The 16,454-nt window shown below is 52.4% G+C and overlaps 1 protein-coding gene across 2 annotated transcripts in view; it reads right to left on the bottom strand.

Annotated features, from left to right (window-relative positions):
- The window catches only part of TNFRSF19 (TNF receptor superfamily member 19), a 78,163-nt gene that overhangs the window by 7,119 nt on the left and 54,590 nt on the right, over window positions 1-16,454 (bottom strand). For both annotated transcript variants that reach the window (XM_030886614.2, XM_045294057.1), the window contains exons 6-7: window positions 914-1,078; window positions 281-406 (exon numbers count right to left, since the gene is read on the bottom strand). In XM_030886614.2, coding sequence (XP_030742474.2) covers window positions 281-406; window positions 914-1,078 — 291 coding nt within the window. The remainder of the gene's footprint in view (window positions 1-280; window positions 407-913; window positions 1,079-16,454) is intronic.

The raw sequence follows: 16,454 nt of genomic DNA, 5'->3' as shown, positions 1-16,454 counted from the left end.
AACACCGCGTCGCTTCTGCCCACAGACCCCAACCAGCGGCCAGTCTACAAAACCACCATGGTTGACCAAGGAGGGGCTCACGAACACGTGCCGGTTCAAAGGGGCCGGAGACACTCGGGGACAGAAGACAGCCCTCTGAGCGCCGTCTTTGCTGTCAAGAACCCCGATGGGGGCAGTGAACAGTCTGAATGGCAGTGGGAGGACAAGACACCCCTGTGGGCCACCCCACCCCCCGCAGATCCCTCTTGCTCCTCCAGAGGGACCCCCGGGCTGAGCTTACCACAGGCCTGGGTGGCATCTCGGTGACACTGGCAGCAGGCTCGGGGAGGGGTCTCGTGGAGTCCAGGTCGGTCAAAACAGGCCAGCTCGGACCCGTTGTACTGCACGTCCTGTGATCTTAGAGACCCTGCGAAGGAGGGGGAGGACGTGGTGTTGGGGGGCCTATTGCCTTCATAAAGGAGAGTCGTTGGCATCACCATGCAGACCCCTACCCCCACCCTTCTGCATGCGCATCTTCACGGCCAAAGAGGGCAACCATTTGCTGAAGTTTAGATGCTTCCTTCTGACACTGCCGTATACACAGAGTTTAAGAAAATCTAAGACGTGGGGACCTGAGCCTGGTGGCACTCCTGGATAAGCGCTGGACAGCCAATGCGAGGTTAGCAGTTCAGACCCACCAGCGGAGCATGGGTGTGGGGTTAAACCAGGGTGCTGTCAGGGCTTGGGCAGAATGCGATGTCCAGCTAGGGGTGTCTGCACTGTCTTTACATGGGTGCGCAGAGACGCAACAGAAGGCAGCGATGCCTCCCTCTGCATGCCCTCAGACTCCCTTCTTGGTCCCCAAGCCAGCGGGTGACGATACGTGGCTGTTTCACGGGGCCCGAGGCCACGCGGAGAGCGCCACAACACTTACAGCTGGGTTTCTTCTCCACAAACTGCCTCTTGCAGTAGATGACGCAGAGGATGAGCAGGGCCAGCAGCACGGTGGCCAGGGCACTGCAGATCACGGCGGCCAGCGCTGTGTCCCGGGGGCTGGAGGCCGCGGAGGGGATCTTCACCAGGTTGACTTTGGTGCTGCCTGTAAGCCACAGGGAGGGAGGGAGGGACGGGAGTCAGCTGACCACTCGGGAGATGCCAACACTCAGAAGCCAGTGGTCCCCAGGGGCAGTGGCCCTCACCCAGTCTAAGTAAAAACCGAGAACGAGAGTGGATTATTGATGATGACCCCTGCCAGACTCCTCTTAGGAGCTTGCTTTAACACAACACCCTAAAATACTGGCATGGTCCCCGGTGGGGCTACGATCCGCCTGGTCATTAGCTCAACACCACCAGCAGATCCGAGGGAGAAAGGCCAGGCTTTCTCCTCTCACAATTACAGCCTCAGAAACCCACAGGGGTTCACTCTGAGTCCGCAGTGAGTCTGGTTTGGTTTTCGGTCAGAATGTTCAGAGCCCTGGTGGTGGAGTGGGCTACATTTTGGCCTGCTAGCTGGTTGCAAGCTCAGTGGTTTGAGACCACCGACAGCTCTGCAGGAGAAAGGGGAGGCTGTCTGCTCCCGTAAACAGTTACAGCCTCGCAAACCCACTGGGGCAGTTCTGTGCTGTCCTACAGGGTCTCTGTGAGTGGGCATCCACTCAATGGCAGCGAGTTTGGGTTTTCATCTTGATGGAAGCAGACTGCCAAGTTCACGGGCACACAAGCCACGGTGTGGTGGCAACTCGATTGTAGTCCACACCAACCCCACCCACTGCAATTCCAACGTACAGAGACGCGACAGGGCACAAAGCAAGCTTTCCAAACCGCCACCTTTATGGAAACTGACTGCCAGAGCTTTCTCCCACGGAGCAGCTAGTGGGTTCAAAAGGCTCACCCGCCAGTTGGCAGTGGAGCGCTCTCACCACTGCACAACCAGGGCTCCTTCCAGCATGCAGTCTGGAGCCCAAACTCACTGACAATGAGTCGATGCTGACTCATGGCGACCCCACAGGACAAAGCAGAACTGGCCCTGTGGGTGTCCGAGGCTGAAAATCTCTATGGGAGCAGACAGCTGCCTCTGTCTCTGGTGGCGTGACTGGTGGTTCCCAACGGCTGGCCTTGAGGTGAGTGGCACAAGTTGGCGTAACCACTACCATGCCACCAGGGCTCTTGGTGTGTACACACTGACAGGCGAGTAACTGTACAGACTCCTGTGCCCCCTGCACCGAAGGCGGCAGGCTGCGTGGTGGTGGGAGGGGCTTGGAAATGTCAGCAGATGGACTGGGACCCAAGGGTGAAGCCAGGGCATTGGTACCCGTGAGAAAGGCTGCCCATTCTACCTCCGCAGAGTTCTAGCAGCCCAACAGCCTGTAGAGGGCGCTAGCAGGCACGGTCACAAAAGTCCTAACTCAGCCCTGGTGGTGAAGTGCTTACTTGGGCTGTGATCCTCATGGTCAGCAGTTCAAAACCACCAGCAGCGAAAGACTGGGAGGAAGACTCCCGTAAACAGTTAGTCTCGGAATCCTGAGCGGTCACTGTGAGTCAGCCATGGACTCAAGGGCAGTGAATTCGGTTTGGTTTGGGTGGTAACTGCTTAGTTATTGGTTGATGAGAAAACACAAGTGGCTGCAGCCATTGATTCTGTTTTGAGTCACAGCTACTCGGCCCCACAAGACAGAGCCCCAGAGTTTCCAGAGCTGTATATTGGTGGACCCCGACGATAGCCACCTTTCTCCTGTGAAGTGGCTGGTGGGTTGGAACGTTTTGGGTTAGCAGCTAGGTGCTTCCGCCACAGTGCCGCAGGGCCTCCTCATATGGCACAGGAGATCGGCACAACCCTCGTATGAACAAGGACATCAGATTAAAGTAGGGTTATAATTAAAAACTCACTGCCATTGAGTTCATTTGCACTCACAGCAACCCTATAGGGCAGATGACACCTGTCGCTCAGGGTTTCCAAGACTGTCAATCTTTAAGAGTAGAAAGCCTCATCTTCTCCCGAGGAGTGGTCTCGAACTTAGGACCTTGCAGTTGGCAGCCTAATGCATAACTAACTACACCTTACACAGGGCAGGGCAGATACACCCACGGGGTTTCCGAGGCTATACATCTGACGGGATCAGACAGCCTCACTGGTCTCCCTCGGCAGCTGATAGGCTTGAGTCACAACCCTTCCAGCGAGGAAGGAGGAGCATTTTAATCACTGCACCACCAGGGCTCCTTTCAGGGTTGTGATCAAATCCTTCCAGGTAAATTCTGGCTGTTCAAAATCTTTTTTTTTATTTTTTTAAACATTTTATTAGGGGCTCATACAACTCTTATCACAATCCATACACACATCAATTGTGTAATGCGCATTTGTACATCATTTCTCAAAACATTTTCTCTCCATTTAAACCCCCGACATTAGGTCCTCATTTTTCCCCTCCCTCCCCGCTCCCCCCTCCCACATGAGCCCTTGATAGTTTATAAATGGGTATTTTGTCATATCTTGCCCTGTCCGACGTCTCCCTTCATCCACTTTTTGGTTGTCTGTCCCCCAGGGAGGAGGTCACACACACTTCCATGTAATCGGTTCCCTCTTCCCTACCCATTCTCCCTTTACCCTCCCTGTTTTGCCACTCACACCGCTGGTCCTATAGGGCTCATCCAAAATGTGGCAGTCAACATCTTTTGCTTTAATATAAAAAGGAAACTGCCTCCACCTTATAAGTGGGTTAAAGGTCTCCCACAGAGCAGCTAGTGGGTTCAAACCAAACCCCATGTGTGGCGGTTGGGGCTCAGCATTTCTTTCCTCGGGCCAACCACAGACGTGGTGTTACCTTGACACCTTTCCAAGGTGGAGAACAGAAACTGTAATTTCAATATTGAATTGTCACGATAGCATCACGTTTACACATAAGCATGCCCAATGTGCAGCTTCGCTATACGCCCCCTCACCCCAAAGTAGCCTCTGAGTACGAACCAGACACACAGATACAACTGACGGGTGGTTATAAGGGCTGTTAAGAGCCCTCAATAAAATGATGTTTTAAAAGAGGTTACCAAATGTTATTTGCATAGCAATTTAGAAAGAGAGGGGATTTCGTTTTATATGGGAAGGAAACCCTGGTAATTCAATAAGAGGGGTTTTCACAACCCTAAAAGAGGTCATGAAAGAGGAGTTGATCTTTCTTTGCTCTTGTTAATGATTTTTTTTAAAAAGAGATACAGAATTTGATCTCCCACCTTGTGCACGCGCGAGCATGTGCACAACACATGTACAATACACGCACAACACACACACACACACACACACACCGGTCACCTCACAGACCACCCCCCCCAGTGTGCTCACAGGAAACCAGTTTCCAGAGACATTTTCTTCTTTTTATATACAAACATTCTTCCTTTTCATAGGACATGACCTCATTGCTCTTACCTTTATTCCATATATATGGAATATACATCATATATACTATCGATAAATACATAATTTCAAAACCAACTCAACCCCATTGCCCTTGAAGTGGCTCCGGCTCCTGGAGACCCACGTGACTGAACTAGCTCCGCTTGCTTGGCTGTCATCTCTATGCCCAGGGACTGCCAGGCCTTTCCTCTTCAGACCCAGCGGGCGGGTTTGGGTCTCTGACCTCCAGGTGAGTAGCGGAGAGCAAACCCTCCGTCACTCATCTAGACACCGCCGAGGAAGCTGTCAAATACTGCACCGGTGGCTACCACTCCCAACGGCTCTGATCACATGAGCAGGTCCTCTTTGAAAAACCAGGACGCTCTTTGAGGACGCAGGTGCGCCTGAGCCCAGCCACGGTATTTGCAGCGGTCTCAAATGCACGTGAGAGTTGGCCACTGAATAAGGAAGCCCAAAGAAGAATGGCCGCGTGTGCCGTGGTCTGCTAAAAGGACAAACCGCTCTGTCTTGGAAGAAGGACTGTGACCAGCACACTCCTTAGAGGCAAGGATGGCGACATTTTGTCTCACGTCCTTCAGACGTGTTGCCTGTGCTGTCAGGAGAGCCCGGTCCCTGGAGAAGGCGAAGGAACACATTGTTTGGTGAAGTGGAGGAGCGGCGGACAGGACGAAGGTTGCTGACAAAGTGGACGGGCACAGCGGCTGCACCAATGGGCTCCGGAGTAGGAACAACTGTGAGGATGGCCCAGGGCCGGGCTTCGTTCTGTGGTGCGTAGGGTCACTACGGGTCGAACGGTGGGAGAGAAACCTGGAGAACTCAACCTCCTGACCGAGGCCAGGCTGACCCGTCAGACCGAGGCCGGTGGGTCTTGGTGCCTCCGGCCCGCCATCACCCTTCGGGTCTGGGATCGAATCCACCTCGGTGCCAGCGTCATCCAAAGGGAAGCCCTGAGCCAAGGACAAGGTGGGAGGTTAAGGGAGGAAGAGGAACGGGAGCAGAACGCACAGGGAGGAAGGAGGAGGAGGGCTGGCACCACAGGGAGGAAGGAGGAGGAGGGCTGGCACCACAGGGAGGGCAGTGCGAAGGCCGAGCTGGCACCAAGCGGGCATGCCTTGTTGGCTGTCACACTGAAGACCCGCCCTGTCAGCCTGCAGGCAGGTTTAGAACATTTCCAGACACCCACTCACGCAGATTCCTGGTAAAAACCTCCTTTTCTACACCAAGTTTGAGGTGAGGAGGGAACAAAAGGGTCAGGGGTACGGGTGGGCATGAGCTCTGGAAAGTGTTTGCCCTCTACTCAGTTCTCGGAGAAGCTGCTTGAGGGAGGACCCCCCAGCGAGCGGCCTGTCCACGGCACCCTCCACAGGATGGCTGGACTGGTCTCCAGCTGGGGGGTCCTCCCGCCCATGCGCCTGGACTGGACGCCCCCCAGTCCTCGTGCACTAGCCTCCCGGACGCCTGCACGGAATGTCACTCAGCTTACTGGGACTCTGATGGTGCATGGGAGGAGTTGGGAGGCAGGAATACTGGCATTCTCTGGAAAGTTTCCACTTTTCCAGCACACAAAGGCACCTCCTCCTCGGGCTAAGGATTCAATCCCATTGTCACCTCTGCCGGGCATGTTGGCAGTCGACTTGATTGGAAGACCTGCTTCCTTAGCTTACATTTCCCGCGACATCACACATCTTAACCTCCGACCCAAAGCCCCTTTGGCAGCACGTTCAGAAACAGACTGTCAGCTGGGCGGGTTCCAGGAGCCATGAGATTGTCAACCATTCCAAATCAGGAGTTAATCTGTCCGATGCGGTTACTTATCCCCTCCCCCAACACGATGTAGGCGTCCGGATTGGACAGCAGGCGCATCTACAGAACTGTGGGCCACAGGAGTCCCTACTTATCCTTTCTGGAAAGTTCTCCACACCAGCCTCACCACCACGGAGGGGACCCAGACAGGAGCCAGCACTGAACCTACTCGGGTCCTAAACATCACTGCAACCGTGCACAGCCTGTGGTCCAGAGAGGAAGACATTGCGACCGGTCTACAAAGATGGTTTTGTTTCCCGGAGTCTCTGCAACCACAGCCATCAGGCGGGGAATCTCGACATGACCCCAGGTTTGTGTGACCCTCAAAATGCCGCCTTCTGCGACTATGGCACCAGGCGCACGCCAGTCTTTTAAAAAAAATCATTTTGTTGGATGCTCGTACAGTTCTTATCACAATCCACACATCCATCGTGTCAAGCACATTTGTACATCTGTTGCCATCATCATTCTCAAAACATTTGCTTTCACTTGAGCCCTTAATATCAGCTCCTTATTCCCCTCCCCTCCCCCTGCTCCAGCCTTTTAGGGAGAAGCCAAACCACCTTGTAAAGGGCTGCTGGCTTACATTCGGCACAGATCTGGAAGTTCAAGTCCCAGCTAACGTGTGCATGAGAGATTCCTCCGAGATGTTGCTGGTAAGTTGATCCTGACTCATGGCGACCCCAGGAGTGTTAGGGCACAACTGTGTGCCCAAAGGGCTTTCAGTGGATGACTTTTGGGGCTGTGGATCACCAGGCCTTTCTTCTAAGGCAGACAAACAAGTTAACTGTTTGCCCCACCGGGGCTGTGGGATGGTTTCTTCTTTGAAAACGTTGTTTAAGCTGCCGGTTAGACAAAGCCAGGGAGAGCATCAGCAGGCGGTGGGAGATGTGATGGACAGGCAGATAGATGGACCACCATGTAATTGTTTGTGGTACCCAGGGACTTAGAGAACACAGTCAAGAGTTTGGCCTGGTTTAACCCATAGACCTAGCCTCCAGAATTGAACACCTGCCTAGCCCCAAGATTCACAGGCCATTGAATTTCATGACACAGCAAAATGCCTAGGGCTTTTGACTTTCATATTTTAAAAGTTATTTTTAAGATCTATAGACGATGAAAAGGAGCCCTGGTAGCACAGTGGTTATGCATCGGGATGGTATCCAGGAGGCCAGCAGTTTGAAACCACCAGCTGCTCCACGGGAGAAAGATGAAGCTTTCTACTCCCATAAGAGTGGTCGTCTCAGAAACCCACGGGGCAGTTCTACTCAGTCCTGTAAGGTCACTACGTGTTGGAAATGCCTCTAGGGCAGGCCGTTTTATATAGTATGTGGCCGTTTCCTGGTCTCTCCTGGTAACAGCTCCAAAGTAAGAGACACCATGCTTGGTCAAGTACAGGGGCAGCGAAAAAGAGGAAGACGCTTGACAAGATAGACTGACAGCGTGGCTGCAATAATGGGCTCACCCAAAATAACAATTGTGAGGATGGCGCAGGATCAGACAGCGTTACCTTCTATTGCACTGTGGTAGTGACATAATCTGTGGCCAACTTGAGACTATTAAGAGTGAAGGGGTGAAGTTTAGCCTGTCAATCAGGTTGCAGCTTGATGATCTCATTTGGAGGTGCTAAGGAGATAAATAGCTCGCTGGAGGCGGGACACACACTCATTCCCTGTGAGACATTCCTGTTGACAAGCCGCATGGAGCAATGCTGATGGCAGTCAGAGCCTTGGAGCTATAGGAGCCGTGTGGAGACCCACACCAGTGCTAAGATGCTTCCCTATCACCACTGGATCCACAAGACTTTCCACCCACTGGCCTGTGATCTTCCTGCACTCGGAATCATTGCATGTGTTGCGTGAGTCTGAAGAGGAATTTACAGACTGGAACTGGGCATATGGGCAATATCAGACTTAAGGACTTGATCTGGACTGGGCTGGGATGCTTTCTTAGTGTACAATTACTCTATATAAAACTCTTTCCTATACACATATGAGTGTCTATGAATTTGTTTCTCTAGTCTATCCAGACTAGCACATGCACACAGGGTCACTATGGGTCAGAACTGACGCGGTGGCACCCAACAAGAACAGCATGTAACTAACTCAGTGAGCACCTGGGAACTCCAGCAGAGAAGAATAATTACAGAAGAAGGAAAAGAATTATAACCTCTCTAGGCTTCGTGTCCACGTTTTCTCTAATGCTGGTGGTTCTGATGTGTAGTTGAAGCACTAGGAAATGACACTGTCCCTCTGCAAACTGCCATGTCGTTGGGAATGCAAGTGCTTTTACTAGCCGATGCTCATGTATTGGTCCATGAAATTAAATCAGCAATTAATGCTAGAATACAACTACATATGTGGAATGTAAGTATACACTTTGTTGTTTAGGGGGCACTGATTGGTTCTGACCCATAGGGACCCCAGGAACAACAGAAGGAAACACAGCCCAGTCCTACAACATCCTCACCAGGGTTCCTGTGCTTGAACCCATTGTAGCAGCCACGGTGTCAGTCCATCTCCTTGAGGGCCTTCCTCTGTCACCGCCCCTCCACGTGACCCAGCACGATGTCCATCTCCAGGGACTGGTCTCTCCAGACAACATATCCATGTATACACTTTAGGTATTTCCCGATTTTCTTTTCCTCTTGGACACTTACATTTCTCTGAAGCAGTTGACAATTCACGCTCCATGTTCTCCGAAACAAAACAAAAACTAGGCGTCCTGTAGAAGCCTAACCAGATGCAAGGCCGGCGACTATTCCCCCTGGCCACGTTATTTCGTCAGAATCTTCAAAACACGATGAACAAAGAACTCGTGGCGGCCTTCCTTGAGGCGCACGTTTTGGGGGTGTTCGGCTTTATCTTGTTCCTCTAAGCTGGTTCAGCAAAAATCTCTAGTCACACTGGACTCGGGTTTGGACCCGTCACAGAGGTGCCTGCCGGCCCCACCAGCGGCTGGGTTTTCGTCCGTTCAGAACAAACATGCTGACGTTGGGTCAATGGTAAAGGGCGAGCCGACCAGACGCCGTTTGTCCTGTTTCCACGACAGACGTTAACCTTAAAATGACGGTTGGTTTTCCGTGACTGAGACCATCTTCCAAACCAACTTTTTGAAATGAAAAAGCAGTGGTTTCGGTTACAACGCATCTGCCACTTCAACGACACGCTCATCCTGTGGTTCAACTACCCCGTGCCGCCGCCACCACCACCGGTTTGATTTTTTTGCCCATCGCTCTTAATGGCAGCCCAATGATTGGGGTCTTCCATCCTTCCTCTCCTGCCCGCTGCTCGTTACCCTCTAGTCCATGTTGATATCTCTGTTGTTCTCGCGCCATCGAGCGGGGCCTGACTGCGACTGACCCGGTACACAACTGAAGTGCACACTGTCGGGGCGGCGCCAGCCTCTCACTTGTTCTTGTGTTGAACCCATGGTGGCAGCCATGTGTCTCTGTGACCGCCACACATCAGTCTCTTCTAGACCTGTCATTCAGGTGGAATCCTACAAGATTCCCCGCTTTGACACCACGGATTTCTTAGCTTGTCACAAAAAATACCTCTTACCGAAAGATACGTTCTTGCTATTAAAACTCCACGTCAGGTTAAGTGATAGTCAAAACTACTTTTACAGCTCGTGAACAGCCACCTGAGGTGCAAATGCTGGTCTCTCCGCGTCATGAGGAAAGAAGCATGAAGGGCACTGAAGACCCATGGGAACCGCTCGTCCAGTGGGCTAAAGAGCCGTGGGAGGAGCAACAGTCCCCACACCCAGAGACCAGAAGAGCTAGGTGGTGCCCAGCTACCACGATCAGTGATTCTACAAGGGCTCACTTTGGAAGGTCCCGGATAGAATCAGAGGGAAATGTAGAACATGATGCAAAAACTATGAAAAAGAAGACCATGTTTATTGGTCAGAGATGGACTGGTAGAGCCCCCAAGACTATGGCTTTTAATTCCCCATTGGGTCTGGAAACTTTACATAGCAGGGATAGGAAATCTTATTTTACTGCCAAGGACCATTTGGCTATTTATAACATCCGTGGGCCATCCAAAACTTAAAAATTAGCCTGCTGTCTTTGGTCAACCCTGTAATTAACTGACTCCCCACTCTCCCCACCCCCCTACAGTGGCACAGTGGTTACTCGTTGGCTTTCCAACAGCAATGTTAGCAGGTAGGAAACTCCGGTCGCTGAGGCAGAAAGATGGAACTTTCTCCTCCCATAAAGAGTTACAGTCTCGGAAACTCACAGGGGCAGGTTTACCAATCCGAAGGCAGTGGGCTTGGGTTTGCACGTGATGGCTGACACTGCTTCCCTTTGGTGACGTTAGCTGGTCTCCATGATTGCTCCATGTTTCTGTGGCCCGTAGGGCGGCACATTTCCCTCACTCCTGTCTTAGAGTGACCGAATCGCCTGGATGACAGTGAGCTGGTCCCCAGATCCAAAGGGCAGCATTGACGTAGGGACCGCGTTTAGGAGGACTGTGGAATTAGGGGGAGGGACCCAGGAACCGCAAGGAGAAGGTGGGGTGAGCGGTGTCACCCGGAGGGGAGGGCGATCTATGGTGAGAGGAAACGGAAACCTTTCCCCGGTTGACAAGAAATGCAAACCACTCTCCACCCGGGAGTGGAGCTGGACGCACAGGACAGGGCAGGACTGTCCCTTTGGGTTTCCAAGATTGTAACTCTTTTCAGAAGCAGAAAGCCCCATTCTTCAACCTGGGAGTGGCTAGTGGTTTTGAACTGCTGACCTTGCAGTTAATAGCCCACTGTGTAACCACTGCACGCAGGTCATACATATGTAGTGAGAAAGGCCTAAGGGTGGGGAGCAGAGGACGATGATGTATGTGGAGAAGGTGGCGTAGGTCAGTAGAGAATTTGGGCAGGATTAAAAAATGTTTAGGGATCGACTGGGGTGGGATGAGTGGGGGGACTCCAGGGTGGGCAGCGGTAGGCTCTGATTGACATTTCGGTTATTGACTGGTGCAAAGGATGGATGTTTCTACCTGGAAAATGGAAAGCGCCATCTGTAAAGAGCTGGGGGGGGGGGTGTTCTTCTCATCTCAACAGAGCAAAGGACAACCCCAAGGTGGACCAAGATCACGAGAAAGGGTTTTCTACTCCTTCCAACGTGTCTACGAGGGACCCTCCACCGCCCACCTGTCTGCACTGTGCTGGCAGGCTGGTTGGTAGGATGCTGGAAGCTAACATTCACTAAGGTGGATTGGTTTTAGCAGAATCTCCAGATTAGGATTAGCACAAGAGTCTGGTGACCTACTTTCCCAAGTCAGCCACTGCAGAGCCTATGGTTACAGCAGAGCAGGGTCTGGTCTGATCTGCAGTGGGATATGTCTGAGTCTCCCTAGGCTGGAAGCCACTCAAAGTATAACAGGGCTTGAGAACGTTCCTGGAAAAGGTTACGTTAAAAATTACAGTAAAAACAGCTTGATTGGCCTATAATTCATCTAGTATGCAGCTCGATGGTTTGCAGGTCCTCAAGAGGTGTGCAGCCATCAGCACAATCCGTTTTAGGACATTTTCTTCTTTCTCGCACTCATTGCTGTTAGCTCCCTACTTCTCCCCGGCCTCCCCTGCCATGCCTCTAAGAAACCATTCACCCATTATTCTCGCTATAGAGTTACCTATTCCGGATCTCATATAAAGAAAAAAAGGGTATTAAAAGAACTGATAAGGTGCTACAGTTTAACCTGACTACATCTGCACTAATCCACGCTCCAAGGCACTGTGTCTGATAGCAGGGCTATTCACATCTCTGGTCAATGGTTTTAGGGGAATTCCCTGGAGGCATGATGCTCATGGGGCCCCTGTAAATGGATTTTTGGCTTTCACTATCATTCCTAACCTTCTACAAACCAGGTGCCTGGAATTTAAATTCAAATACAGTTTCCTCCTCTGGTCTTGGATTTTATTATTTATAATTCTTGGATCACACAGGCTGGTTACATTTTTTTAATCCCATTTTTTCCACCCACAACTTTTTAAACCTCCTCGATTCCCATATGCTGGGACAATGGATTCAAGCATGCCAACCATCATGACGACGGGACAGGCCTGGGCAGCCTCTCCTTCTGTGGTCCACAGGGTGACCGGGAGCCGGAGCTGCTTCCATAGCAACTAAGCACCACCACCACATTTTGCCAACCTGGCCTCACTTGTCACGTTTTCATGAAAAAACAAACACAGGAAAAGCCCCAGCCCTGGTGGCATAGTGGTCAACACACTGGGATGTTCACTGCAAGGTGAGCGGTTCAAAGCCACCCGCTGCTCTGCAGGAGCATGACGGGGTTTTCTAGTCCTGTAAAGAGTGACAGTCTCGGAAACTCACTGGGGGCAGTTCTACACTGCCCTACAGGGTCCCTATGGGTCGGCATTGACTCTGTGGCAGTGAGTTTGGTTTGCAATGTCACTCAGGGTAGGACCAGGTGGCCTCAGGGTATGGCTCTGCCAAGTGGGTAGGTCACTGAGGGGGCCAAAGGAACCAGAAACTCACTGTCACGTGGTCAATTCTGACCCACAGCTGCCCGCCCGACAGGACAGAGTAGAACTGCTCTTGTGGGGCCTTGGATGCTGTCAATCTTCACACGAGCCGACAGCCTCATCTTTCTCCCACGGAGCGTCTGGTAGTTTCAAACCACTGACCTTGCAGTTGGCAGCCCAACGTGTAACCCACTCGGCTGCCTTAAGGAACCAGAAGTGTTGTTCAAGGAGGCTGGTGGTGACGTGATGGATTGTGGGCACCAGGCAGGAGGAAAACAACACAAGCCAGAAGTGAGGCCGCAAGAGTGTGACCTGGCGACCGGAGGCCACCGAGGGGACCCTGACATTAGCCACACAACACAGGTGCGTTCCCAGAAAAGATCCAACGTAGAGAGCGTGGAACGGAAGGTGGTGTAAGGTGGGAAGGCAGATCGGGGCTGGGAGACAGGCTGCTCTGTGCAGAGGGAATTTCCCCCGGCAGGTTGAGGGTCACTTACCTGGAGACCATGAGACAGGGACAGAGGCGGACACCAGGAGGAGGAGAGAAGGGCAGGGCCAGCATCTCCCTCCGTCATTCCAGGCTGGGAATCGCTTACCAAGGGGGTGGTTCAGAGCGCAGAACCCAAACTTGCGGTCCATTCTTTCTTCTCCAAAAAAACCACGTTCGGATGCCTGCGCACCCGACAGGCCTGGTCCCTGGTTTCTGCAAGCATTCTTCACGTGAATAAACCGGCCACTTGGCTGGATTCAGAGAACGCTGCTTTCTCTCGCCTCACTGGGCCGAGAGATCTGGTGACACAAGAGTGTCCATCGCCTGCCGTTTCCCAGCCGGGTCACATCGGGGAAAGCAGGACGATGGGCGTGCTGGCTACACAGGAAGGTGACCTGGCCAGCGCCCAGGACTCTGACCGCGGGACGGACTGCAGAGGGCTCCTCCCTTCTACGGGCGTCGGTTACGCCAAGAGCGAGACACCATTACCTTCGTTCTCACAGCTCCAGCTTCGCACCTGGTGGATGGTGAAAGTCTCGCGTTTGGGCCTTTCATGACCATGAACACCACCGTGAACACTTGGAAAAGTAGAAGCCACACACGAGGCAGCCGACGGTCGACAGACTCTCTCGGCAGACGTGATAAAAGATCGAGACCCCAGGAACAGGGCCCCCGACAGCTGTGCGGAGGGAGACGTGAGCTCAGAAATCCTTCTGTTTTCACGGGGACGAACAGAAAGGACTGTCATCCGGAATGAGCGGATGAACCTGGGGCCTCTAACAGTGAGCCTGGCCTCCTGGCCCCAGGGGAGCCTGACCTGGTTCATCTGGTTTTGCCCTTGAGGAGGATGGTGTTCAGAGACACACTCTCAACCTACCATTCACCAAAATACTACATTGTGTTTAGGGCGCTACCATTGTCCCCCACACTGCCCCCTCACGGCAACATCACCCCCACCCACCCCCGGCTAATTTTGAATTTAACTGTAAACATTAATGAGCAAACACTACTTTAAAAACTTGAGCTTTTAAATCATCACTTAGGGAGTGTTTTAAATTTCCCTGGGAAAAATCATCCTATTTGTGAAATGAGATTATTACGTATTGGTTCAAAAAACTTGTTTCCCCGACAGCATGCAGCTCCTCCCTAATTTCTCCTCAACCCAGAGACCTGCCTGCTGGCTAAGCTCTTCAGCAGCACGTGACCACGTGTTTTGCAAAGCCCCCCAAAACAAAGCACACACCGGGCGAAACAGCAGCTGCGCTCGGGTGCAAAATGGCTTTCTTTGATTTTTTTCCAAAACCAATTTGTCTCACCCACAGTATTTGTTCCAAACCAAGTAAACACTGCCGAACAAGAAACCCCACAAAACTGACGTTTCTTAGCAGGCCCAGGGAAGGATACAGTTCTCCTAAAATGTTTGTGTTTCTCTCTCTCTCTTTTCCCCCTGCAGGTTTTCAACAGCCCCCGGGTATTCATTAAGCACGCACACACGCACGCTGCATTCACACTCACCACAGCGAAAACACCTGAATTCAGCAGCGGTTTCTGCGTTATAAAAAACAAACAGAAAAAGACCAAACCCACTGCCATCCAGTCAGTCGACTCACAGCGGCTGCAGGACAGCATGGAACGGTCCCTGTGGGTTTCCAAGTCGGACATCGTCACAGAAGCAGAGAACCTCATCTTTGTCCTCCAGAGCGGCTGGTGGATTTGAACTGCTGATGGGGTTCCTGCACGAAGGGTGCCTTTAATCTGACACAGCGGGCAGCAGTGTCACTGACACACCAAGCTGTGCCCCGAGAGACAGTCTCATAGACTCACGTTACACTGACTTCACAAGGAGCCCTGTGCTATAGTGGTTAGATGTTGGGCTGCTTAAACCTCAAGGTCAGCAGTTCGAAACCACCAGCCGCTCGCAGGACAAAGATGAGGCTCTCGGCTTCTGTAAAGAGTTACAGTCTCAGAAGCCCACGGGGGCATTTCCACACCATCCTATAGGGCAGCAGTTCTCAACAAGTGGCTCATGACCCCTTTGGGGGTCGAACGACCCTTTCACAGGGGTCACCCGATTCGTTACAGTAGCAAGATAACAGTGATGAAGTAACAACAAAAATAATTTTATGGTGTGGGGGGAGACCCACACCCTGAGGAACTGTATTAAAAGGCTACGACATCAGGAAGGCTGAGAACCACTGATCTAGGATCTCTATGCCTTCCCATCGACTCAGTAGCACTGGGTCTGGTTTTGGTGTTCTTAGGGCTTGGTTGACATTGATCAACTCAAGTCCATCGTTAGTTCGGAGGTTCATCCCTAGGGTGGAGAACAGTTAACAGAGTCCACCCAGAGGTGCCTCGGAAGAAAGGCTTGGTGAAGTGCTGCGAAAGCCCAGCCACTGACACCTCTGTGGATGACAGTTCTACTGTGGCACACACGGGTCACTCACGGATCGCTACACCAGCACCACAGCACGGGCCAGAGCCAGGAATCAGACGCAACTCCCAGCCTGTGTTCCACTCTGCCCAAGGGCCTCTGTCACACGCCGGCACCTGGAGGGGCTCCTGGGGGCTGGGCGCTTTATACTCGGCAGGACAGAAACCACTCCGAGGGAAACGTCTGCCAAGGTGTTGAAATCACTCCACAGAAAATGCAGGCGGGGGCCCCACACGAAAGGAGGCACACCCACACCCCACAGTCAGGATCCCAAGGTTGGCTGCAGGGAGCAAGTCAGCGGTGCGGCAGCCGGGTCTGAGCCAGACCCTGGAAACCACTGCTGCTGCAGGTCACCCACCGGCAGTCACTGGTCATTTCTCAGGACAGCAGTACCCCCGCACCCCGAACCCCTGCAAAACGCGAGGAGACACACCAGAAGCACCCAAGAAGGGGAGTCTATTCTGATACAGAATGGCCCAGTAGGATAGAAAATCAAATCCAAATTCACTGCCATTGAGTCGATGCGGACCCTGTAGGACAGGGTAGCGCTGCCCCTGTGGGTTTCCGTGACTGTAACTCTTGATGGGAGTAGACAGCCTCGTCTTTCTCCTTCCGAGCAGCTGGTGGGTTTGAACTCCTGACCTCGAGGCTAGCAGCCCAACGCACAGCCACTGCCACCAGGACTCCTTGTCAAGTCACTGAGAGCATGAATTTGTGAGAAGGGCTTGGAACTGGTCCACTGCAGATGGAAGACACCCTTCACCAAGGAGCCCAGGCAGCACACTGAGGGGCCACTGAGATTCCCACTGCTACGGAGTCCACAGAGTTCACGAGACAATTGATCTCTC

This window comes from Echinops telfairi, unplaced genomic scaffold (genome assembly GCF_000313985.2).
Source record: "Echinops telfairi isolate 266 unplaced genomic scaffold, ASM31398v2 ScPeMD7_2565;HRSCAF=3150, whole genome shotgun sequence".
Taxonomy (NCBI): domain Eukaryota; kingdom Metazoa; phylum Chordata; class Mammalia; order Afrosoricida; family Tenrecidae; genus Echinops; species Echinops telfairi.
The sequence above is the reverse complement of the archived record's forward strand: the minus strand, read 5'-3'. Positions and strand labels throughout refer to the sequence as shown.